At 35.0% G+C, this 26791-nt stretch overlaps 10 protein-coding genes across 10 annotated transcripts; 6 read left to right on the top strand and 4 right to left on the bottom strand.

Moving 5' to 3' along the window:
- Positions 1–373: 373 nt before the first annotated feature.
- DFA_09297 (uncharacterized protein) lies at positions 374–2715 on the bottom strand (the record flags this gene model as incomplete). The annotated part of the gene is made up of 5 exons (XM_004354599.1): positions 374–838; positions 915–1707; positions 1735–2197; positions 2297–2423; positions 2497–2715. 5 exons carry the CDS (start codon positions 2713–2715, stop codon positions 374–376), a joined length of 2067 nt encoding a protein of 688 aa, XP_004354651.1.
- A 1009-nt stretch (positions 2716–3724) lies between these two features.
- On the top strand, positions 3725–6751 carry pakE (putative protein serine/threonine kinase; the record flags this gene model as incomplete). The annotated part of the gene is made up of 4 exons (XM_004354600.1): positions 3725–4843; positions 4923–5303; positions 5381–6037; positions 6101–6751. The coding sequence occupies 4 exons, from the start codon at positions 3725–3727 to the stop codon at positions 6749–6751; spliced, it is 2808 nt and encodes a 935-aa protein (XP_004354652.1).
- A 335-nt stretch (positions 6752–7086) lies between these two features.
- On the top strand, positions 7087–10422 carry exoc6 (exocyst complex subunit 6; the record flags this gene model as incomplete). Its single annotated transcript, XM_004354601.1, has 6 exons — positions 7087–8014; positions 8184–8438; positions 8496–9207; positions 9287–9774; positions 9866–9975; positions 10045–10422. The coding sequence occupies 6 exons, from the start codon at positions 7087–7089 to the stop codon at positions 10420–10422; spliced, it is 2871 nt and encodes a 956-aa protein (XP_004354653.1).
- A 158-nt stretch (positions 10423–10580) lies between these two features.
- Positions 10581–11155, top strand: DFA_09300 (uncharacterized protein; the record flags this gene model as incomplete). Its single annotated transcript, XM_004354602.1, has 3 exons — positions 10581–10657; positions 10699–10970; positions 11022–11155. The coding sequence occupies 3 exons, from the start codon at positions 10581–10583 to the stop codon at positions 11153–11155; spliced, it is 483 nt and encodes a 160-aa protein (XP_004354654.1).
- Positions 11156–12281: 1126 nt separating this feature from the next.
- On the top strand, positions 12282–12716 carry coaA (actin binding protein; the record flags this gene model as incomplete). Its single annotated transcript, XM_004354603.1, has 1 exon — positions 12282–12716. One exon carries the CDS (start codon positions 12282–12284, stop codon positions 12714–12716), a length of 435 nt encoding a protein of 144 aa, XP_004354655.1.
- Positions 12717–13039: 323 nt separating this feature from the next.
- On the bottom strand, positions 13040–15153 carry DFA_09302 (uncharacterized protein; the record flags this gene model as incomplete). Its single annotated transcript, XM_004354604.1, has 6 exons — positions 13040–13120; positions 13188–13356; positions 13464–14134; positions 14237–14483; positions 14546–14924; positions 15069–15153. The coding sequence occupies 6 exons, from the start codon at positions 15151–15153 to the stop codon at positions 13040–13042; spliced, it is 1632 nt and encodes a 543-aa protein (XP_004354656.1).
- A 716-nt stretch (positions 15154–15869) lies between these two features.
- Positions 15870–18174, top strand: DFA_09303 (peptidase C53 family protein; the record flags this gene model as incomplete). Its single annotated transcript, XM_004354605.1, has 2 exons — positions 15870–17813; positions 17896–18174. The coding sequence occupies 2 exons, from the start codon at positions 15870–15872 to the stop codon at positions 18172–18174; spliced, it is 2223 nt and encodes a 740-aa protein (XP_004354657.1).
- Positions 18175–18329: 155 nt separating this feature from the next.
- Positions 18330–20509, bottom strand: DFA_09304 (uncharacterized protein; the record flags this gene model as incomplete). The annotated part of the gene is made up of 2 exons (XM_004354606.1): positions 18330–18529; positions 18772–20509. 2 exons carry the CDS (start codon positions 20507–20509, stop codon positions 18330–18332), a joined length of 1938 nt encoding a protein of 645 aa, XP_004354658.1.
- A 228-nt stretch (positions 20510–20737) lies between these two features.
- DFA_09305 (uncharacterized protein) lies at positions 20738–22369 on the bottom strand (the record flags this gene model as incomplete). The annotated part of the gene is made up of 1 exon (XM_004354607.1): positions 20738–22369. One exon carries the CDS (start codon positions 22367–22369, stop codon positions 20738–20740), a length of 1632 nt encoding a protein of 543 aa, XP_004354659.1.
- A 124-nt stretch (positions 22370–22493) lies between these two features.
- Positions 22494–26735, top strand: DFA_09306 (uncharacterized protein; the record flags this gene model as incomplete). Its single annotated transcript, XM_004354608.1, has 2 exons — positions 22494–25007; positions 25782–26735. 2 exons carry the CDS (start codon positions 22494–22496, stop codon positions 26733–26735), a joined length of 3468 nt encoding a protein of 1155 aa, XP_004354660.1.
- Positions 26736–26791: the final 56 nt, after the last annotated feature.

Raw genomic sequence — 26791 nt, forward strand, 5'->3', positions numbered from 1 at the left:
GAAATATACAATCATCAAACTCCTAGGATGCGATTGGATAAAAGTCAAATCTTCTTTTTGAAGAATAAATAAACTATTGTACAATCAATAGGTTTCATCTGGAACCGGTTGCAATTTATTATTCATTTAATTAATTAATCTATTTGTATTGAAGTCTGGCAAGAAGAGAATGTAAAAAACGATTAATGCTATTGTTTTCGGTCTGCACATGTTGTTAAAAAAACAATAATAAATCAAATTCATCTTCATCTCTATTTAAATATTAAATTATAAGAAAATCATTTACATATATATCCAAGTATTACTCCAATCAAATATCAACCTACTAAACAATAAATTACAAGACTTTTGTATTTATTAAAAAATATGCCATCTAAAACTTTCTTTGTCTCTTTGCATCTGTTTGAGAACGAATTCGTTCTGATCGTCTTTTTACTGGAGGCGTTCTTGTATCAATGGTCGTTGGAATGCCTTGTTTACGTATTGGTTGATTGTTTTCATCTCTGGTGGGTTGGTCAAAAACAACATTGGAATAAAAGACAGCTTTTTCTCCAGAAATGGCCAAAAGTGTGTTGGCATAATTAATGGCACTCTGCTGTTCGCTTGTGAGCTCTTCTTTCTCTTTTTCTTCTTTTTCTTCTTTCTCTTCTTTCATTTCTAGTTCAGATTCAAGTCCCATTGCATTTCCAATAGCCTTTAAATTCTTGTTAAAAATATCAGCAAATTCTTGAAGTTTGGTTGAACGTGTCCAGAGTAACTTTTTAACATCTACCTTTTCATTTTCTTTAACCCTTATATTTTCCAATGCATTTGCCAAATTATTACTTGCAAAACATATCTAAATTAATATTTAATATATTAATAAAATTAATTAATTTGATTTTTTTTTTTTTTTTTTTTTTAATACTACATACAAGAAAAGCATTTGAACCTTGGTATTTATCTTTTATAGGGTTATATGTATGTAAATTACCACCTGATATGGCAATATTCCATAACCTATCTTTTTTGTCATCAAACAAGTATGCAAATTTTGAATGGTCAGAGGTTGTACCAAAGCTTTCGGCGTTTTCACTTCCAGACACACTTATCGATGTTCGACCCCAAGTAATGGTTTGTTCCATTTCATTAGAGGTGAATGTTTTGGCAAAGGTAGCCAATTGAAGCTTCTCTCGATGTTCCTTGAGCGATGTGTCTACCTTGTTTGAACCACGCCACGTACTGATCCACAACTTTTCACCTTGTCCAAGACAAGGTCTTTCTTGTAAGTTATCTTGGTTGCATGGCTCCTCTAGAATTCCCCAGACATCACTGTATTTGGAATGTATAGACACCATTCCATCTTCCTCTTGATGTCTCTTTAGGGTAGAGGTTGCAAAATAAAATGGTTGATTTTTAAATTGGAAGCATTGTTTTTCAAACTCGGTGCTGTAGTGGTCGTCTGGCCTAAACTTTAAATATTTCTTGTCATCCTCTTCAAGACCGTATGAATGGGTGTATGTGATTCCATTGCCACTCCCTCTTGCCAAAAACTTTAGGAAGAGTCCTATCATTGTGTCCTCGCCTGGTGGAGGGGGATTGTCCTCATCCTTTTCACAACTCCATTTGTCTGGCACCTTGGAATTGGCGTCGAATAGAGTAAGACAAAACAAATGTTGACCGAAAACATTCTTGTTCTCCATTGACAGGGCATAGGGGTTAATGTCCCTTTCCAAATATCTTTTCCAAGTTTACAGTGCCTTTGATTTGTTTGAATGGTTTCTCGAGATAGGGTGTAACGTCGAGTCGACATCTCTTTTGGGGTCGATGGCCGTGTCGTCAAACTCTGGCTTTTCGTCGGTATCAATCTCATGGTCGAGGTCCTCCTCTTCTGGCTCTTCACCGGGTGGCACATAAGCATCGTCGTCCTGTGGTTTAGTCTTTGTTACCAAATCACGATGGCCATTTCGAAACAAAGATGTCTGGGACATCACATTAGTGGGGAAAAAGTTATTGTGCCAACCGAGAAAGGGGAAAATGTCAGAAAACTTGTCATCGATCAGTTGATCATCCTCCATGTATGGAGATGCCCAAGTTTCATGACTCACCCGTCTCCCTTCAAAGATGGAATTGGGAAAGTTTGGCATTGAATGATGAATATAAATACCATCTTCTCCTTGTCCTTTATCCCAAGCAATAATTCCTTTTTCATGTGCATCTAAAAAAGTTAACCAAAAATAATAATAAATTTAAATATTAATAAATGATCCAACAAAAGGAAAGGAATGATATGATATGATGATGGAAGATACAATACTAATTTTAAAAGAAGATTTCATTTTCTTTGTAACTTGATCATTAAATGCAAGATAGGTAACAGTTTTGTCGATTTTAATCATAGTAGCTCCTAATGCACTATTCTTACTTCGAAGGAATCGTCCAACCTAAAAAAAGAAAGAGACTGTAAGTAAGTATACTTTTATATTATAATCATATCTATCTATATGTTCTACATACTTTAAGATCTTCTTCACCCATTAAAGAATCAAAGTAAAGATAGGTATCTGAAAAGCCACGTAGTTTGTGGATAAACCACCAATCAACGGCTACTTCATCTCCTTGAAATAATCTCTGATCTCTAATACATTGAATAGCATGTACAACTTGATGATTATTGATGACGATTGATAATATCAACAATGTGATGATGATTGATAAATATTTGTACTTTATCATCCTATCTTTCTATCTTTCTATCTCTTTTCTAAAATGATTCTTCTTGCATAGCTGTTGGTTGTTCAGTTGTGTTCGCATTGTTTAACTACAACTTGGTGAAGCCGAGATAGACACGATTGTCGTTGCATACAGGCTGTTTGCTCGTTTCATTTTGTACACGCGAAAAAAGGTAAAAGATATTTAAATGGACATCCTATCGCGATGTTCAACGAAGAGGAAAGAGATGCGAAGATTAAGATTACATCTTTATAAAAAAAAATAAATAGATTGTTATCTCTACAAAAGATAACTTGAAATAATCAAAATAAATTAATTAGTTGATTTTTTAGAATCGGTATTTTTAATGGGATTCCGATCATCTCATTTGACCAAAAAAGTTCATCAGAAGATTCATACCAACTTGATGCTCCCCACGGGTCGGGGGTCAAGAGGTATAATTTCCTTTTTCGTGCACTTGTGATTTTTGATGGTGGAAGGGATCATCCCTTTTTTTTTTCACAAAGGTAGTCCAGTCCTTGTGTGAGGGGTCTGTTTGCCAGGATTCCTCCTCCCTTTTATTTTTTTTATTTATTTTATTTTTATTTTTGGTTTGCTATAGTATCAATTTTTCTTTTATCTTGTATCTTTGTTCTTTGTTGTTGTATCATCATACAAAGTAGTCTCTTTTCATAAACTCTGCCTTTCTTTTGTTTTATTTTATTTTTCACCCCAGAAATCTAGATATTGCCACCTGAACAAAATTTCCCCTCACAACATTCTTATTGCAGCATCTTTCTTCTTCTTCTTCTTTGTACATTTTATCTCTTTTATTTATATTTATATTTATATTTCATCATCACATAGTATATACTTTATTTATTACACATTATATAGTCAAGAATATTACTAAGAACATAAATAAACATTTGAATGAAATAATAATTAAAAGATAGATATATTAGATTAGATTAGATTAGTAGTAGTATTAAACGATCGTCATTGATTGTTGTGATTGTGTAGTTTTATCATCATGGATCAACCAATAGTAGTATCTACTACCACCTTGGTATCGACTACACCATCACAACAACAACAACAACAACAACAACAAGTAGCAACAACATCAAATAACAACATAACAAGTAATACTAGTACGAGTATACCCGTGTCAGCTGTGGCGACGTCTATATCATCGTCATCGTCGTCACCTGCCTCGACACCACCAGCATCACCTGCACTAGTGTCTAAATCACCAATGTTGCTAAGCAGCAGCAGCAGTGGTAACAGCAGCACCAGTACATGGAAAGCATCATCTACACTACCTACAAGAAAGATATCGGGAGGCGACTCTGGAGGAACTATCCTCTCTCCCAACCGTAAACTTTTTTCAACTAGCAATAGTAACAGTGCAGAACAATTAATACAACAACAACAACAAAGTAATAATATATTATTATCATCACCATTCCCTTCACCATCATCTTCACCCTCACCTTTTGTAATAGATCATCTTCATCAACAACATACTGTAAATAATAAACAACAACAACAACAACAACAACAAAATGATAATAATAATAATATATCTCCACAACCTTTAAGAAAATGTAATAGTAATGAAAATGTTGGAATGGGATTAGATGGAGGAGGAGGAGGAGATAGTAGAAGTAGTAGTTTGGGTAGTAGTGGTAATGGTGGTAATAGTCCAAATACATCGACACCATCTTCACCATCACCTTCGTTACGATCTTCTATGGATGATCTATCACCACGATTCAAGAGACGATCGGCACCTGTCTCCCCTAAACTGATGCGTATGAACAAGGATGCGCTCATTCCACAGTCACCCCCACACAGTCCACCTGCTACCGACAATGGACAACGTGGCGCCACCATGACACCAGGCGACCGCAATTTATTGCCACCCGACGGCATCCTAGTCAAGGTGTGGATACCAATGGAATATACCGGCCAATTGTACCGAGTCCGCAAGTTTAGTGCCGGCAAATCATCTCAAGAAATTGTACATATACTCAACTCTCAACTGGCACCCATCTACCAGTCACCCAAAAACAAACTGTTTCTCAATAATGCCGATAAACCAATCCCTGGTAATGTCAGTCTAAAGAATTTACATTTAACTTCAACTGTATGTGTACACATATATAATAATATTAGTATTTGTTTATTTTAAATATTTATTTATATTTTTATTTATTTATTATTAGGATATATTATATTTAAGAAGAGAACCAGAATATGAATTAATAGCACCAGCATACCCACAAAAAGGGTCGTTGGTGTTGGACAAGGATATCAAGGTTGGAGAGGTATTGCAAAAGATTGAGCAATGGTTGGGACCTATCGAGGGTGTGACTGATGCCGGACCATCCAATCCACTCAGTCGTAGCAAGGGCGAATACTTTACAACCATTGATCACGGACTGATGAGTGGCGGTGCCAATGGCGGCGACGTCCAAGATTCGCCATACAAGTTACTAAAGAAATTATTTTTACCAACTAAAAGATCCGTTGGAAAGAATTCCCGAGGCTACTATCTACGTCTTTATGACCAAAAACAATTTACAAATTATGGTATAAAGATTAAAGTATGTAAAACGATTAATATATATATAAACATAAAAACTATGTATCTTTTTTTATTTACTCTTTTTTATTTTTTTAGGATACATTAATTTTTAAAAAGAAAGCAGTTAATAGAGGATTATGTGTTGATGATGCAGATGGAGGTGTAGAGATTAATGTTTTATATTCTCCACTGTCAATGTTACCACGGTATCCCGAGATTGATCCGGAAGAGGCGGCAGCAAAGGAAAAAGAAAAGGAAAAGGAAAAGGAAAAGGAGTTGTTCAAGGACTTGTTGATAAAGGTGGAGCGACTACCCATTCAGCAGTACAACAACAACAACATGTTGCATGCCGGCAGCAAGGACGACGCGTCCATCCAGACTGGCTCGCCGCACATCATCGAGGGCAATGGTTTCAAGACGGAGCGTCGTAAAGGAAAGGACAGACGAACACCGTCTAGTGTAGGACTACCCTACAATCTTGTACATAAAACACATGTAGATTTTGATTTCAAATGGACTGGCAAAAACGTCGAGGAAGCATTTGAATTCAAGGAAAAGTTGGGCCAAGGTGGCTATGGCGCCGTCTTTAAGGCGCAACATAAAGAGTCTGGGATGGTTCTGGCCGTTAAAGTATTGTCTATTACTCCTACTCGTATATCAGACATTGAAAAGGAAATTGATCTTCTCAAAAAATGTCGTTGTCCAAACGTTTTATCTTATTATGGTTCTATTTCAAAATTGGCTGAATTATGGGTAAATATAGATAGATAGATAGACATAAGAGTATATACTAACTATGTTTGATTTATTTTATAGATATTAATGGATTATTGTGCAGTTGGATCAATAAAAGATATGATGAAAACATGTTGTGATACATTGGATGAAGATCAAATTAGTTCAGTTGCCGATGGAATATTACAGGGATTGGCGTACCTACACAGTAAAGGTATTGTTCATTTGGATGTAAAGGCAGCCAATGTATTGTTGTCAGAGAGTGGACAACTCAAGATTGCCGATTTTGGTGTGTCACAACAGTTGCAGTCGTCGACTGGACAATCCAACGTGTTTATTGGGTCACCTTTGTATATGGCACCAGAGCTCATCCTCAAGGAGCCATTTAGTAACAAGGCAGATGTGTGGTCGTTGGGCATTACAATGATCGAGTTGGCCGAGGGTAGAGCCCCCAACAGAGGTCTAAAGTCAATGAACCAACTCACAGAGATTCCAAATATGCCGCCTCCCAAACTCACCAATCCAAAGGACTGGAGTCCAGTCTTTAACGATTTCATCGCCAAGTGTCTAGTCAAAGACCCCGAGCAGCGTCCATCGGTCAAGGAACTGCTTTCACATCCTTTTGTCGCCAATGCCAAACCAACCGACTCTTTGAATGGCATGATGAAACAATGTTTACAAATCAGAGATCAAAATAAAGATCAATCCGAACTATCCCATTATGATAAATAATAGGGATAGAGAGGACAGAGAGATAGAGATATCTAATATTCCTTGTATCTAAACTTTAAAGGGGGTTTTTTTTTTAAATAATATTGGGCAAACTACATTATCTTGAGTAGTAACCCCCTTGCCAAGTGTATATTGTAAATAGATTAAATATTAAATCAAAAATAAAATAAAATAAAAAATCATCAAGACAAAAAGTACAACACTGTAGTTTTTGATCAAAAAGTTTAATTTAATTTTGAAAAAGGAAAGATAGTCTTTGTAGTTGTAGAGTTGCAGGAGAGATAGATACTCTTGATTAAAAGAGTTTTGTTATTATCATCATAAACTATTGAAAGATGTCATCAAAGAGTGGTACTACAACTGCCACACCTTCTAAATCATCATCAGTAACATCTACATCTTCAACAACAACAAACAACAATGAAAAGAGTAACAAAGAATTAAAAAAAGAGAAAAAGGAATTAGAAAAGATAGAAAAGGCACAAGCAAAGGAACTAAAGAAAGAGAAACGTGTCAAGGAGAAACAGGCAAAGAAAGATCTCAAAGCAGCAAAGAAACATAGACGAACAGGCAGCAACCTGTCATCTGCAGCCGATGAAGACGACTCTGACACTGACGACGGATCGTTGACGTCGTCGACCAACAATGCCGATGACCTATCTACTAGTGGGACAGGAGTGACTATCTCATTGGAGAGCAACAGAGGTATCTACTCGACACTAGACCAACAGGAAAAGACAAACATTATATCAGAGCGAGAGATCTTTAGCTCTGAATCGTTTCTGATTGCACTCTCGGATACCGATCATTTGGGACCTGCCATCAAATCAGTATTTGAAAACAACAAGGAACAAGAGGTCATCCAAACACTAGAGACCTATATCGAACAAAAGAATAGTGATATTGAAAAGATTTGTGGAGACAATCATGAAGGATTTATTAATTCGGTCACTGCCTTTTTGGCACTCAAGCAAGACAATACCTCTCTCAAACACTCGGTCATCACACTCAACGACCAACTTCAAGACAGTGGTAAACGATTCGTTGAAAAGGCTGATCAGCTATTCACATGTAAACGCGAAAAAGATAATATAAGAAAGACAAAAGAAATCATTAATAATTGTCAATACGCAATCTTGTTGGGAATGAAGATTGAAGAATATATCAAAGAGAAACGTTATTATCTTGCAATCAAAAATATGGATCAATTACATAATGTTTATTTAAAACGTTTAAAAGATTTCCAATTTGCAAGAAATATGGGTAAATATATAGAAAAATAATTAGAATATAAATAATATATATTTATATATATATATTAACTTTTTTGTTTTATTTATCTATTTATTTAGATGCAAATATACCAATATTAAAAGAAAAATTAAAAAGATTGTAAAGGATGAATTTAATCATTGGATGGTTGAAATTAAAGATCAATCATCAAAGATTGGTAGATTTGGTATGATTCAATCTGCCAAGAAATTGGAAAAGGAAAGAGAAATCAATCCTCTTAAAATCAAGACATCATTTGGTGAAAGTGAAACTACTTGGGATAATATCCTTGATATACCTGTAAATGATAATCCAAGTATTATTGGTTATTTATCAACTACTACAAATAGACAAGAAGCTTCATCACCATCTTTAATTAAAAAGGATGATTTAGGTAATGATGAAATTAGTCAAGGTAAGAAATCAAATCAAAAAGTAAATCACAAATTATTAATATTTATTCTCTTTTTAGTTTCACCATTTGATGAAGCAAAAATAGATTTCCATCCATTATATCAATGTTTATTTATTTTTTCAAATCTTGGATTATTAGAAGAATTCCAAGCATATTATACAATGAATAGATTGTTACAATTTAATTTGGTGATTCAACCAAAGGAGATTGGACAAGTATGGGAAAGTTTCTTACAACAAATAGCAGGATACTTTATGATTGAAAGTAAGGTAATGGATTCGACACACCCATACCTCTCGAAAACCACTATCAACGATTGTTGGAATACTGCATTGGTTAAAATCACCTCTCTCTTACAGGAATTGGTTACTCATTGTCATGACACTCAATCATTGATTGCATTTAAAAAGTTTGTTTTGGTTTTCACCAATACTCTTTCTTTTTATTCGTATCATGTTCAACCATTATTCTATCTATTAGAGACTATGAAGGAAAAGTATTGTCAATTTGCCATCAAGGAAGGTGTCGATTTGTTTACACGTATATTGGAAAACGAATCAAATATCAATCTATATATCGAGACGAAACAAGATTACGACACACTCATCAAATCAAACAATTTGGACAAAATCTATGGTTCCGATCAAGAATCATCTGAACAAAAAGAAAAATCAAAAGAAAAGGAATTATTATTAAATACCAATACTAGTAATACTACAAGTCCTCTATTTGATCCAATTTCAAATCTAAATAATGATATTGAAGTTTTGTATGTAAACAAAAAACAAAACAAAACAAAAATAATTATATTAATATTTATTAATAATTGTTTCTTTTTTATTATTTAGATTACCAAAATCATTTGAATTTTCAAAATTGGTACCACAATTTTATACTTTGATTAAAAAGTTTATATCAGAGTTTTACGAATTTGCAGATCAATTGACAGAGAATGAAAACTTTATTATTAGATCGACCGATACATTGATCAAAAAGATCAATGAAGTATTACATAACCACCTCACCCTATCACAAGCAGTGCCACAGGTTTGTCAATTGGTGATCAACCTTCACCACCTATTGCATGCATGCAACTTTTTCAAAGACTATCTCAATTCTCTTATTCTTGGTGATAATAAGGGAGGCATTGAAAACCTTTCACAAAATGTCAAAGTTACTCTTTCCTCTTCCAACCAAATCTATACTACCAAGGGTATTGGAGAGAAATTAATCATCAAACTTTGTGAAAAAAATATTGATGATTTAATGTCATCTTCTGCTAATATTAATTGGGCTCCAAATGCTTCAGATGATAGACCAAGAGAATATGTTGATGGTAAAAAACAAAAAAAAAAAAAAAAAAAGAAAAAACAAATATTTATTTATTTATTTATTTATTTCTTTATTTCTTCTTTTATTATTTTTAGATGTTTGTATATTTTTAGATGTTACTATACCATTTGTATTACCATTATCTCCAACATTGAGAGAAGAATTTATGACAAAGTCATTTAAAAAGATTTCTGAAACTTTATATGTATGAAATGAAATAAGATAATTAAAATGTTATCAATTCAGACTTTTAATTTTTCTTTCCTCTTTTTAGAATATATTATTTAGTGAATCAATTAAAAGAATTAATTTAATTGGTGTAAAATGGTTTAATACAGATTTAAAGAGAATTGAAGAATTTGCAAAGATTAAAGCAAGTGAAAAGGAAAGAAACACGACATCTAGTAGAAATATTGTTGGTTATTTCTATGAAATCAGACAAGTTGTCAATCTCTTATTGTCAGACAACCCAGAAGAATTTGCAGATCCCAAAACAAAATCTAGAAATTATAATCTTATCACCAACATTCCACAAATCATTGCACTCTTTCAAAAATACAAAGAAGAATCAAGTCTTTTTGGTCAAACATCTGGTAACCAAAGAAATACAAAGATTTCAAATGCAATTAAAAAGTTTAAGGAAATGCAATAAATGGATGAATGTTATTAATAGATAGATGGATGTGATACAAGAAAATCAAAACAACGTTCACATCACTTTATATAAAATCACACAACTGTAATAGTATCTCTTTTTGTATTTATATAAATCTTTCTTTCTTTCTTTTTACCCAACCCACAACATAAAATATGGCCGACGTATCAAACGCTGAATTAGACAACAAACCAAACAAGACTTGTTCTTTTTATTTTTTAGTTGCTAAACTGTACAGATAAAAGTCAATAATAGTTATTATTATTACTAAAGTAAAAGAATGGAGAATCAAAACCCCGGAGAATGGCAAAAATCGATGAACCGTTTGATGGTTGCACGTAATTCTGGTTTTGTCCCTGATACAGCTGAATTTGAAGCAAGAAGGAAAGAGATTCTTGATAAAGCTACCAAAACAAACCTACCCCAAACCACACAAGAAGGCAAGTACACAACACCATCACAAAGTGCAAATCGTTCATTTTCCAACCTTTTTTTTTATGCTCTTCTTCAACCAATCATCAATGCCCATCCAATCTACAATGTATGTATAAAACAATAAATCACATCAAGTACATTCACTAATCACCTTAGTTCAGTTAAAGAATTTGCTGAAATTTTTGATAGGGAGTATGCAAAGAGAAAGAGAGAGGAGGTGTTGGTGTACGAGAAAATCAACGATGTTCAACTTGAATTACAAGCATTGGATCTCAGTCACGAACAACAAACTTGACCGTTTTGATTTGTTGGATGTGGCCCAAAATGGCAACCAAAAAAAGATTCCTTATGATGGAAAAAGACTCAACCTCAACATCCTCAGCCACTGATGCCAATAACAATAATAAATAATTTACCAACTCTTTCTCTTGTTGGTAGTACTTGTCCAATTAATTGTGATTGACGATGATTATTATTATATGTAATTTAAAGAAATCTATTCTTTGTCAAACCCAACCCACTTGATAAAAGAATAGAATAATGCGTTTGGTTAGAATAAATAATAATAATAAGTGAAAACTTGATCGATACATACGAGGAAAAGGATAATCTGTGCCAAGTGATTTGGATTTATCTCTGACTCTGTGTTGCAGTAATGCAACCTTTACATCTCTCGAAAAAGTCATCCTGATAAAATATTTTACAACATGAGCTCCACACATGACCCTTCAAATTAAAAGATTAAATAATGGTTACAAGATTTAGATAAATCTTTTCAAAAATCTTTATAACATCTAATTAATTAAAAAGGTTTAATAATAAAAAACAAATAATAATTTGTAAAAATATAATGTAACATTATTTTTGGTATATGCAACCTTAAAGTTGTGCAAATGGGTTAGTGTTGTTCCAACGATTGAATTAGTGATATATATCGAGAAAGTCAGTTTAGTTTTCTTTCCAAAAGGCCAGAGTCTCTTTCTTATGATGCTTTTATTTCTCTTCCTAAAGCAAGTTCAACTCTTTCATCTATTTGCTTGATTTCTTTTGGATAGGCTTTTTTAAATCCAATTCGTTAATCTTCAAGTCCATCCTATCTCTGTGTGTGTATCTATCTATCATGTGTCTGCTCTAAAGCAAGTTCAGCTCTTTCAGATAAAAACATCTGTCAAGCCAACCCTAACAAGTTCAAAAAAAATATCAATAAACATCCCACCCACCTTTGCAAAAGCCAATGAAAAAAAATTTTCAAATTGGGAGAATGAAAAAAAACAAAAAATAAAAAACACACATTCCCCTCTCACCTAACAACAAAATTCATAATCACTTTATATAAAACCACACAACTTGTAATAGTATCTCTTTTTTGTATTTATATAAATCTATCTTTCTTTCTATATAACCAACCCACAACATAAAATATGGCCGACGTATCAAACCCAGAATTAGGTGAAGCTTACAGAGAAGTCCTTGCTGATGGCAATGACACCAACTGGACCCTCTTTGGTTATGAAGGTAACTCTACCATCGTCCTCCAAGGAAAGGGATCTGGCGGTCTTGAAGAGCTCAAGTCCAACCTCCACGACGATCAAGTCCAATTCGGTTACTTGCGTGTTACCTCTGGTGACTCTGAGTCCAAGCGTGCCAAGTTTGTCCTCATCTCCTGGTGTGGTGAAAAGGTTGGCCCACTCAAGCGTGCTAAGTTGTCCGTCCACAAGGCCTCTGTCAAGAAGGTCATCCTCAACTTTGCCGTCGAAGTCCACGCTGAAAAGCAAGAAGAATTAGACGAAGACGAAATCAACACCAAGGTCCGTAAGGCTTCCGGTGCTGACTACAGTGGTAGCCTCGCCAACTAAACAGAGAAAAAAAAGATCTATATATAGTTGCAACAAAAAGGTGTAAAACTACAAAACAAAAAATAATAATAAAACAATAAATCTGTATTATTTATTTATATATATAAAATGTAATCAAAAAACAAATCAATCAAACAATCAAACAAATCTTAAAACTATTGTCTTTGTATTTTATCAACAACATCAAAGTTTGAATATAGTATATGATCATTGTGTGTGTCAGTGGAGAAACATTGCAATGTCTCTATGTTTATAATATTATTACAATCGTTTATATTTATTATTTATTTGTTTGGGTTTGATCAATGATTATACATTTAGGTTTATGGATGAACAGCAGGGGAGACTGGACCAATGTATTGTCTTGGTGGATTTGGCATGATGTTCTTTTGTCTCATGTATTTCTAAAAGTAGAAAAAGAGGTAATTAATACAATGACTATGTCTATGTCTATGTGTGTGTTATACATACGATAAATTGCTTTGGAATTTCCTTTAGTGTTTCCTTGGCAACATTACCCTTGGCAACAGTCTCTTCAAATGGAACAAATTGAACAATATCTCTGAAGAGATTGTTTTTAATCTTGTCACCATCCAATTCTTCCATTGACTTGAAGTCACTTCCCTTTCCAACACCAACACTATAGGTTAATAAATAAATAAATAGAATGAGATGAGATGATTAATAAAACTGTGTGATTTGAATAAAAGGATTATAGTACTAGTATTCGCATGATTTCTTTCTTACATGACAACAGATAATGGTAAATTAGAACCAGTTAAGAGTTTGTTTTTGGTTTCAGTCATGTCACTGATATCACCATCGGTGATAATCAAAAGAATGGTATACTTTTGGTGAGTTGGGTTGAGGAGACCTTCTTGAGCGGTTTGGAGTGATCTTTCAATAACGTCGGCAAAGTTGGTTGGATAGGAGAGACTGATCTTACCAATATTTTGACGATAGATTTGGTGGAGATCAAATACACCGTTGCCTTCCAAACGACCACCTTGGACATCGAATGGGAAACAGTGAGAGGTGACAGAATTGACAGCACCACCGTATCCATAGATTGGAATCAAGTTGTCAGTGTCATAGGGAGCCAACACCTTACCAATCTCCAAGATGGATTGTTCGTATTGGTTAAAGGAACCTTGACCGAGTGTAGCATTGGCATTATTATCAATACGATGCAAGTTACCGGTAGAGTTGGATGCAGTACAGTCGATAGCAACCATCAAACCAATTTCACAACCACCATTGATATAGTCCAAAATCGAGTGTGGGAAACGTGTCTTTACAGTCAATCCATTAAAGAATGCAACACCACTGTTCTTGTACCCAGACTTTGATGTCTTTTTTGGATTAATAATTGGGAATCCTGAATCTTTTGCTGGTGATAATAATACTTCCATTGTTGTCTTTAAAAGAAAAAAAAGAAAAAAAAAAATTAATATCTTTGAAAAATAAATAATATATATTTCTATTTCTTTGTTTCTATTTCCTTTTGTTTCTTTACATACAGTAAAAGTACCAATTAAATCATGAGCAGAGTTCTTATCCCAATCATAAAATTCAAATTTGATTGGACGTTGGAAATTGGCTCCACAAAGTTCATCGGTTGAGAATTTAGCAGTCTCAAAGAATGGATCCAAGTTTTCCATGATAACCTTGCTTTTATAGACTTCGGTCCAAGTAGCATTATCTTCATTGATTCTTAAAATCTTAAAGTATGGATCCGATTTACCAAATAAATCTTTTTTATCCAAACTAAATAAATTAAAAAAAAATATTAATAAAAGAGATATATATATTCATATGATTTGACATACTTTTTACAAGATAAAGCAAAAGTAATCTTTTGACCAGTCTTTTGGAAGAATTCAGCACGGATATCAATCATACCACTGAAACTACCAGCTGGAGTGTTGAGGTTGGCTTCAAGACGACGACCTGGAGCAGAGACGATTTGTCCGAGTGCAATATTGGCAGTACCGATAGTATCGTGCTTTGAGAGCTCCTTGTAAGCCTTTTTAGTATCACCATCGACATCGACCACTACAAATGACAATGTTTGAACAAATTCAAAGTAATAATCAACCTTTACAGTCTTTGTAAAGGTTGGGTTAAGGTTATTCTTGATCTTTTCAGTTTGACCTACTAATTCCCATTGGTCTGGTCCAACATTTTGATAAACTAATACTTGTGGATCTAGAAGAGTAAAGAAATAAAAAGAAAAGAAAAACAAATAATGAGTGATTAGTATGAGTGTATGAGTGTTTATCGATTCATGTGACGATCGACCCCCACCCCCCCCTCACCTGTCACATGATGCTTTATAGAGTAAGTATATACCTGATTTTGATAAAACATCCTTGTTTGCAAGATTTCTACAATTGAATGATAATTCAACGTACAGACGACTCTTTGTGGTTTGCATGATTATTTGTAGATATCTAAGTTAATTTAAAATGATGGTGAGTTGATTGTTGTTGCATCAACCACCCTTATATTTCATCGTGAATAAAAATATCTAATTTTTTGTTTTGGCAGCGGGATCACTTTTTTTTCTCTTTATCGTTGAACGGTTTTGAGCTTGGTTGCTCCTCATAGTTTCCGACACGACTTTATGATCATTGGACACCAACAATCAGAAAATATCGATGTCTCTGACTTGCAAGAATACTAATATATCTTCATATTTAATTTAATTTAATAAATTATTATTATTGTCACGATGAAAAATAAATGAACAAATTGCAATCCATTATTATATCTGTTTTCAAAAAATGTACATTTAAAAAAGTGCAAAGATAATCAGGTCACTCAGCATATTTGAAAAGATCATCCTTCATTTTATTTTATTTTCTTGACTTGAATTAGTCTCTAAATAATATTCATTGTAAAGGTCAACAGAAAATTCTTTTCAGATGTCTGATGTTCGATAGAACGCAATGGAACGATGAACAACTCTATTTTCATCACTGGGAGGGGTATCATCATCATATAAATGGGGTAGAGACATTAATGTTCATCTAGAGATTTTTGTTTTTTTTTCGTATTCATTGTCTGACACCTTGTCTGTTCACTCACATCATCATCTATTTTCATTAATTATTCATAGATATATAATAATAATAATAATAGATAATAAGAATGAGACTTTATTTAGTTTTATTCATAGTATTAGCAATATTTGCTGTATTGTTGATAGAACCAACTCAATCAAAATATCATCAAGAATTGGGTTGGGAAAAGATAAAGATCAATCCAAATCATTTAGTATATAACCAACATAGAAAGAATGCTATCAATGTAGAGGATGACGATCATGAATTGACATTCCGTGTATTCCTAAAGCAAAGCAATGTAGATGCATTGGATGCACATGTCAGAATGGTGTCTGACCCCAAATCACCATACTATACTGACTATTGGTCGATTGAAGAGGTCACCTCCTTTATTCAACCATCACAAAAGACATTTAATGCCGTCGATGCTTGGATCAACAAGCATAACCCAATCAGCACCACCTACCACGCCAACAGAGACAGTGTGCTCGTCAAGATGACCAAAAAGAACGTCGAAAAGATGTTTGCTGTCAGAATGGAAAAGTATGTCCACAAGACTGCCCTCCAACACGGTGCCATCTATCGTTCAGCAGTTGACCCCATCCTCCCAGGATTTGTCGAAAGTCATGTTGACCTCATCACAGGTATCTCTCATTTCCCAGTCGTCCAAAACAAGAAACGTGTTGCAAACAAGGCTGGTACTCAGTTGCCACCACCATTCTTGGTCGATGATGAAGATATGTTGGCTTCCTCTGGCAGTTCATCAGACGCTCCACAAGGATTGAATATTGTCGGTATCAAGGGATACGGAAATAATTTAAAGGTTATTTTCAACCCATCGTGTTCACCAAGCTGTAAGCCAGGCAAGACACTTCCAATCACTGTCACCACTCAGATTGTCACCCAAAACAACAATTACTTTAACCCTACCAGCAGTCAATACCAAGTTACTCCAAACTGCACGGTTGCCAACAATGTCTACACTTGTTTTGCCTTTGTACCATCGCCACTCAACATCCCCATCACCGTGTCCATCACGGATAGCACCGATGCCCAATCGGTATGGCCATACCAATTCGTGTCGACACCCATCGTGTTGCCACAAGTCATCAAGCAATTGTACGGTATCCCAACCAACTACATTGTCACTAATCAATCGGCCACTCAATGTGTCGTCGAGTTTGAACAACAATACTATTCACCAACCGACCTCAACATCTTTTTCGAGCAAATGGGTTTGCCAAGCATTGGCAACCTCGTCAATGTCACTGGTTACAATGACGTTACCAACCCAGGTGTTGAAGCATCCCTCGATATTCAATACTTGATGGGTATCTCTACCGGTGCTCCAACCGTTTTCTGGTCCATCTATACCAACAGCTCTGCCGAAATTGATGATATCTTGACATGGGAACTCTCAATCAACGCCGATCCCAACCCACCTATTGTCAACTCGCTCTCGTACGGTATGACTGAAGGAAACGTCGACTATTACCTCGGCCAAGGTTATCTTGTCCGTTCGGATATTGAATTTGCCAAGCTTGCTCTCCGTGGTATCACAGTCATCATTGCCTGTGGTGATGCTGGTGCCAGCGATTTGGGTGGACCTCCAATGTCTGCTTCTGATTGCAAGGTTCTCCATGCCGATTGGCCAAGTCAAAGCCCATACGTTGTCGCTGTTGGCTCGACCTACTTCACTCCATTGGCCGAACCAGTCTGCTACCAGACTGCTGGCAACCCAGCCTCTATCGACTGTACACACAACCCAGTCGGTGAGATTTCAGTCTCTGTAGACAATGGTATGCTCTGGACCACTGGTGGTGGTATCTCCAACACCTCTTCTCGTCCATGGTACCAAGAAGCCGTTGTCAATGGTTATTTCGATGAATTGTCTGATCGTGGTCTTTTACCACCATCCTCTTTTTACAATGCTTCCGGTCGTTCATACCCTGATGTTGCCACTGTAGGTCATAACCTTTGGGTCATCAACAATGGTGAATGGCTTAGTGTTGATGGTACTAGTGCTAGTGTAAGTAAAAAAAAACAAATCTAATTTCTAAATCAAATTTGAATCTAATTTAATTTTTAATTTCCTTTTTTTTTTTTATTAGGCACCAATTTATGCAGGTTTAGTTACCATTTTAAATGATATTAGATTAAATGCTGGATTAAAACAAGTTGGTTTCATGAATCCACTTTTATATCAAATTGCAGCTGAACATCCAGAAGCTTTCTATGATGTCACTGTTGGTAACAATCGTTGTGGTGTCACTGGATTTGATCCAACTTGTTGCACATATGGTTGGAATGCTTTACCAGGTTACGATCAAACTTCAGGTCTTGGTCGTCCAAACATGGAAGTTTTAATGAAACTTATTCTTGAATATTAAATCAAATTAAAACACAAATCAAATCATTTTCTCCATTAAATTATAGTAGTTTAGTTCTAGTTTTAAAAAAAAAGAATAAATAAATAAATTTAATATTTTTAAAAATCAATTAATTTAATTAATAGAAAGGGATCTTTAATCTATTTTATTATTGTTTAATAATATGGTTCATCAAACATTGATTGCCAATCATCAATTTCTATTTCTTGTTCTGGTTCTATTATTACATTTTGAGATAATAAATAAAGTTCAATTTTCTCTATTGCTGTTAATGAATCACTATCATTATTATCATTTTCATTATTATTATCAGTTGGTTGTTGTTGACTTTGTTGTTGAAATTGTAATTGTAATTCTTTTTATATTTTAATAAATAATATCTAAATATATGATTTGAAGTGGAAGAAATTAAATTTCTAAGGGTACCATAGTCTAATTTAAATTTGTTGTGTGTCAAGAGATAATTGAGGATTGAAATGTTGGCGTATTTGTCGAGTGATTCGAGAAAGGTAGTTACTTGTTTGGTGATGACAGTCGATGATAAGAGTGTAAAAAACATATCGACGGTTGGAAGGTTACCCACTGCAAGTGCCATACCAAGCTCTGTACAACTATCCAAAGTTAGACAAGAATTATTGAATGATTTAACATCCAATTGTATTGCCCAATTGATAACATCTCTGTTTTTGTTGAGCAATACATTTTGATAGAAATATTTGGTAATAACTGTTTTCTTAAAGGCTGCCAGTGGTTTGCTTGATTGTTGTACCAGCGAGTTGTATATCAATATACAAAAGTTTAATCCACGGTATCGAACTGCAAGGTAAAAGTCGGCGGTTGACAAGACTACTTTAATGTCATTGATCATCCATTGCAAGATATCAAAACATTCGTATTTGATAATCTCTTTGATGATATCAGAACGCACTCGGTCGTTGCCAAAACAGTTTGGGTATTCCTTTCGGAATCCCTTGACCAATTCCAACGACTTGCTACGAATAATGTCAAAGAGATTGATGGATTGTCGGTATTTGTAGAGTCGATCCGAAAAGTGGTCTGGCTTGAGCGCAGAGATTGTCTTGGTGTCAGAGTTTTGTCGTTTGGCAGATTTGGCACGTGTGTATATGTACAGTGCCACATCACCTCTATCTTCACCAGTTGCAAAGTTGACCATCTTTGGCGTACATAGATGCATGTCGTCGGTCAGTTCGAGAATTTCAAAGTATCGATTGACAATGGCCAACTCGATACTCTTTTGTGAGATGGACAGTGGGTATTTCTTCATCCACGTCTTTGGAAACTTTTCATATGCATAGCGAATCATTTCGTACTCGTTGTTTAGACACGCCATATCGAGTAGCTCGAAACTTCTGTGTACGTTGTAGCTGTCGTATCCGTCACGACCCTCTTTGGTCATCTTGGCCAATGTCCAATCGACTATTTCCTTGTTACCACTTGCAAGTGCACATTCCAACGAACTAAACCAGTCTTCGCGAATCAGCTTGTTTCGTTCGGCAACAATCATGAGGTCGAGTGACCCCTGCATCGTCCAGTATGAACGCGACTTGATGTTGTGTCGTCCCTCTTTGATGACATGATTGAGACACTCTAAATCGTAGCGTACCGGTTTCTCAGTCTCTGCCTGTGACATTGGTATCTTGTAGGATGGTGGCAAGATAGACATAATCTCCTTCAACATCCCAATGTTGCCATGATGCATCACATCAGATAGACATTGTCTGAGATCGGCATCATTTCCTCCAAGGTATGCGTCGGTTGGTCTGAGTAGATACGTCAACTCTTTTGATGGTGATGCAACCAATGTTCGGTAGACACGCCATGAATGAAAGAATTGGTATTGTCCAGCCAACCCCAGCAACTCGAGAATCTCATCAAACTCTTGTCTTGATTGTCCAAATAGTCGAGGTAGATGATCCAACGCCGGAATGGTCAAGTTGATACCCTTGACACCAAAACGCTTGAGTTTAGATAGAAATAGTTGTTTATAGTTGTTTAGAAACATCCATTCTGCACTAATGTAGTCATTGTAACGATGTCGTCTTGAAAGTGTATGGTTATTAATCACCGACGATGCAACCGATGTATGAGCATTGAGATCAAAGTTTAATGAAAATGATGTAGATGATGATGAAGATGTTGTATTACTAGATTGACTTGCACCACTATTCTCGAATCTTAGAATCTTGTCATGTATCTCTTTGATTGACGGTACTATCTTTGTAAATAACAAGTATTTGTTACATATTACACTTTTTATAATTCTATCTTTACTACTCATACTAATAATACTATTACTACTAGTATTATCTGTCATTGTTATTTATATAAATATATATTTATATCATTGTGTGTATTGAATGTGTGAGTGCTTGTAATCAATGAAAATCTAATATTGGAAAAAACAAAGAATAAAGAATATATTTCTTTATTTATTTATTTATTTTTTAAAAGAGATAGATAGGATTATTAATTTACAATTGAGTAGTGAGTATAGAGATACATATATATATAAATATTAAAATATACAATTATATATTATTAATTATGATTTAGGAAAATTATTAAATTTTGAATCAATTTCTTTTAAATGTTCGATGGCAAGCTTTGGATTACTACCAAATCCTTGTAATCTATAGGATACAGGTGAAATGAAATTATACCATAACATTTTATAAAGATATGGATCTTCCTTTTGAATCTTGTCAAAGTCTGGTAGACATTTAATCTGTTTGGCAAGATCCTCTGAAAATTCTACGGTATTACCATGTGGCCATTGTTTACGTGGTCGATCTGATCTAATTCTCTGTTCTTCAGCTATACCAATGTCAAATTCCTCTTTGGTTGGATAGTCTAGACCGTCTTTACCAGTAAATACCATGGTTGCCCATCTAGATTGAAGCTCAGACAATCCGAAAAAGGGACCTTTAAAAATACCTACAAATGCAATACCACGCTTCCCTGGACAAAATACAGTCTTGTGTAATAGTACTGCTTGAAACCCATCATTGGGATCGTATTGTAAAGCATCCAACATGTCTTGATCAAAGAATGGAAAGGTCAGTTTGTACCCAGTAGATATGTAGAGATGGTCGATTTGGTCTTCGACAGACCCATCTTTAAATTTGATTGATCGTCGTCCAGTCTCTTTATCGACGATGGCATAGTCTACGTCAGAGTATTTCATCACTATCTTTCCTTGTTCGACCAATTCAACAAACCGATCAGTGATGGCTCCGTATAAGTGGTCTGTCGGTTCACCATCGACGCGTACCGACGGGATGGTCTGTTGATGCCCAAATAGTTTTGAAAAGTTAGTATACTTTGCTTTGTTTTGATCTTGTACCGTTTTATAGTGTGATCGTAACATGTGATCGCCATTGCGAGTGAAGAAGTTAATGTCTAGTGGACGGATGGGTGCTATGCCGTCCTTGGAGAATGAGCGCTTCATGTACCACGGACGGTGTCGTGTAACCATCACAATCTGTCCGACTGTCGATGCTAGGTCGACGGCAATCTCGCACCCACTGTACGATCCACCAACCATCACAATCTTTTTGTTACGTAGTGCTTCATCGGGATGTTTGTAGTGTCGCACATACGACACACCATCCTTACCAAACACACTTTCCAGTTGACCTATATTCGATGGTTGATCACATTGACTAAAATAACCCGATGCAATAATAACATAATCATACTCTTCCTTGTTGTAGATATTATTATTACTATTATTAATATTATTTTTGTTATTATTAGTCCACTCTATAGTCCACTTTTCAGTAATATTGTCTTGGTGTACTCTAGTGACAGTGCATTCAAACTTGATGCATTGAGGGTATACTTCAAAGTGAGTTGCATAGTCTTTGAGGTATGCTTGCACTTCTTTACCCGATGGGAAGAGGTCTTCAGCGGCGGGCTTTGTCTTCCACGGGTAGTCAGAGTACATGCAGCTATAGTACGACAAGTTAGTCTTCATTGAATCCCAAGTGTATCCATCCTTTTCATTCCATACACCTCCAATGTCATCATTACGTTCAAATACTGTTGGTACCAGTCCGCACTCTATAGCTGCTTTGGCTGTTGTCAACCCACTGACTCCTCCTCCAACTATACCTACACTCTTCTTCTTCTTCCTTTCATCTGATCTATCTGATGTTGTACAATTTGAATTCATAGTATATTTATTATTAATAATAATAATGTGATTAAAAAAGACAGAGTTGATAAGTTTTTAAAGCACTCCACAGACATCAACAACCGCAGCATTGTCAGGGGCATTGTCAAATGCTAATTGGCCAATGGTCGACTACCTCATCAACAATAGAACTGAGGGTTGTCCATACAATGTCATACATAACATTTTGGATGGCGATTCAACACCATCAGACAAATCAAAAGCTATCCAAATCATCGATGACCACATTCAAGATAATAGTCGTCAATATCTTGAAATTAGATCGGATACGTACAAGTATGTCAACTCTATTGAATTGGCCAGATCATTGACCCCACCAAATACGATTGACGTTGGGGAGAATGTGATAGAGGGTTATCTAAACGATCTCTTGTCTCTCGAGTATGAAGAATTCTTTCAGTTTGAAAACGTCCAACACCACTTTATCACAGTTCAATTGGATATTGTCTACTATTTAATTGTCAATGTATTGCACCACAGTTTCCTATCTTACCAACAACTAGACGATATCAGATCACAATTCAAGGATATTCAATTCATTGAAAGACAAACACCAATATTCAAATATCAATCGCAAGAAACAACAAACCCCTATCTAACAATCGATGATCAAGCATTGGACAAGTGGAATACCTTTATTGCATTCGAGATTATATTAATCGAGGTTATATCTGCAATGAAGTTGACATTAAACTTGCGAGATGGATTTACCAATGCCATATCAACCTTGATATGCACTGGATCAACGATAGTCATTCCAATTCTATTTTCAAATTATTATAAAAAGAGTATCGGTATTTGTATCGATTCAAAGGAACATCCGGAATCTTCGACTCTTTTTGATATAATTTGTAAATATGGTACATTGGGTCAAGTAAAGGCGGCACACCAAATAGTTCAAGAGTATGGAAATGACAAATTATTACAATGGTCATTGCACAAAGCCAATAGACCTCTCCTCATCACTGCAAGAGCGGCAAGTGAGGCAGCAAAAACAAACAATCTAGAGGTGTTAAAGTATTTAGACGATATTAGTGAATCTAAACTTGCTCCATTCCACTTGAAAGTCTCGAGGTTCGATTTCCAAGCAAAGACAACACGATATCTCATCTCAACAAGACCAAACAGTCTCCTTCCCCACTACTCTTATCAAAGAGTTCTCGAAACATTGGATTTGGATTTCATCAATTGGTATGACAACTTTGTGAATCAAAACCAGTCAATCATAGATCAATTTAAAATGAAGGATAAGAAGAATGGACAAAGAAATGATTATCCAATCATATTTTCAAGATATATCATTGAAAATCTATTTGAAAAGTCGAATCAAGAAATCATTAATTTATTGGAATATATCATCAACAAATACAACATTACCAACAACCTCGATAGTATCAAAGGAATATTCAAATCAGAAGATATTATTTATAATTTAATGTCAGAATGTTGTGAGAGAGGAAATTTAGAAATATTCAAATGGTTGGAACTTAATTTAAATCTATCATCACAATCAAAGATTCAACAACCACAAAGAATAGCAACAACTATATTTGATGATGCATATCTCAATGGGATGAATGATGATTTGGTTGAATATCTTATTGAAAATAGATTCGAAGGTTTTGGTCCAGAATCTTGGAAGTATGTTGGTGAGAGTGGAGATGAAAAACAATTACAATTAATGATTCGTGGAACAAATCAACAACAACACAATCAACTTTTCAATACAATAGCTAAATTCGCAATTCGAAAAGGGAATATGAAAATATTAAATCAAAATATGATTCCAAATGAAATTATTTCACTCAATTTAACAAATTGTAATATTAGACATACAATTAGACATGGAAGAGGTGATTTGTTCATTCAAATGTATCTAAAACAAGCAACAATCAATGAAATCGAATCAATTTTACAACATTCAATAAGATCAGGACACCCAAGATGCACCAAATTAATCTATCAAGAATTAATTAAACAACAAAAACAACAATCTATTCCACCATACCAACTCACTATCAAAGATCAACTATATTTAATATCCATCGAAGATATTACACTTTTAGACTATTTTATTCAACAACAAAGTTTGGATCCGAAATTGATCGATAGAAAACAATTTAGTCACATGACCCATCAATTTGGAATGATCGATCAGATGAAACGATACCTACTCGATAAAGGATTCAACAGCAAGTGGGAACCATCAACCAAAGTTCAACTCGAATCAAAGTCATTAAGATTCAACACAACAACATCCAACCGAGAAAAGTCACCTCCCAAAGAAAGAAGCATTCGACTCGTATTCGGCAATGTTTACCTTTTACGAAAGATTCTTCGAGAGACAAGGTTTACACAGTCTGGATACAGAGTTTCTATTCCAATGGATATCCGATTGGATCTTAAATGGCTACTTTCAAAAAAAGCTTACAATTGGATCAAATATCTGGTTCATCGAAAAGAACCACTTCATGTTTCTCGCAACACAACACCACAGCTTGTCAATATCAAAGATGTAGAGCTCTTTCAAGTTGTTTATGACAACTATCGATCCTCCTTTTTAATCAAACCAGGCAATGATGACCAGAGCTGTTGGAGTTCCCGATACGACTACACAGTATATAGTCTCGAACAACTATCCAAACAGGTCGATCCATATCCCTATTTCCAGGACTCCCCTCCTTTTGAAAACCGATCCTCCCTTTATAACACGCTATCGGTATTATCTGACCAAGAGGTGATTGAGAAAGAACTGTCCGATTTTATCAAAGAGTATGATCCATCTAGTATACCAAAGCAATGCGGATATCCCAAAAACTCAACATTCTGTCCAAAAGAACTGGTTTCTACATCTTTGAAGCAAAAAAATTTTTACGATTATCAAAGAAAGGACATTAGTTATTGGCACCATCACTATGTAGATTCATTCAAACAAGATATCTCAATTGATTCATTTGCTATATCTAAAGATTGGCAGGTAGTTAATTTTATCGATCGAAACAGAACTGAATCCTTTACCTCTCAAGACTTGGAACGAATTGAAGATGTCGATGTTTTCACTTATCTTCAACTTTATCGGCCAGACCTGGAAATAGAATCATCTCTTTATGATCATTCAATCATGAATAATAATGTTGGGATCAGAAACCGAATCTATTCTCATGATGACATCAACTGCACACCCAATGCATACAACACACCCCATTCCAATCAATTGGCGTTCCTATACCTCGATCTCCAGGTTCCATTCGATCCCTCACTTTTCAAACCAAGACGACCTCATTTCCCCACATCAATCAAATTCCTCATTCATATTGGATTGGATCTAGAAAAGGCCTTTCATTTAACACTAAACAGTTATGATGATAGATCTACCAATTTTATTTTAAAGCAAACGAAAAGAGAACAACTTGCAAAACTCCCATCAGGTTCAGATCCTTTCTTTAGGTACGATCCCACACTCCTTGGCTGTTTGATGCCATCCAAATCATTTTCACAAGATATCAACATTCAAATCATGGAAGAAAGGCTCAAGGAAGATCGTGATGACTTTATCTACAAATTCTACAGTGTGAAAATTAATAAGCCAATTCTTGACTACCTTTTCAATCATGGTGTACTATTCAAGAGAGACCTAATTGATTCGCTTTTGAATATTGGAGATGACGAGCGACTGAATGACATTGACCCAATGGAGTTTTCCAAACACCAAATCAGTCGTTGCGCTTCCTATGAACATACTCAAAACCTTGTCTCCCGTTTCCTCTCAATAAGCTACGCCAGAGGAGAAGGCAGTGTTTCTCTTGCAAATGTACCATTGTCAGTGTTTTCTCAATTTAACCTCGGGTTTTTTCAGAATTCTGACTTAAGATCGAGCAACCGAAGAGATTGCTTCAAATTAGTAATCGACAAATTAAAAGAAGAAACCAAAGAAATGGATTTGGAAACTGGAAAAATAACAATGGAATCTGTTGTTGATATAATGGTTATCGATCGTTTGGTAGAGTCAAACCCAGATTGTTCAACCTTAATGCTTGACTATTGTTTGGATTTGATCACTAAAGATCTTCCAAGTGGTATTCTATCACAAAAGAAAATGGAACATTGTTACTGCAAATTGGTAGAATCTCAAAGTTTCGATCTTGCACTCGTAGTATCCAAGTATTTCAATATTAGATTTGATAATATTATCAAGAAATATGAATCTAAAATACCATTTCAAGCTGCCATCTTTTTTGGCAACACATTCAACTTGACCTTTGAAGATTTCCCAATTGAATTATTGTCACACCTTTCTCTTAAACAACAAGACTTTTTAAAAGATAAATTTAATAATAATAAATAAATAAATTATGTGTTGCTCAAAAAAAAACATAGCCCCAAAAAAAAGAAATTATGGTC

Source organism: Cavenderia fasciculata (genome assembly GCF_000203815.1).
Source record: "Cavenderia fasciculata unplaced genomic scaffold Scf_EU5ZYIE01DZOHE-5, whole genome shotgun sequence".
In the NCBI taxonomy this organism is placed as follows: Eukaryota; Evosea; class Eumycetozoa; order Acytosteliales; family Cavenderiaceae; genus Cavenderia; species Cavenderia fasciculata.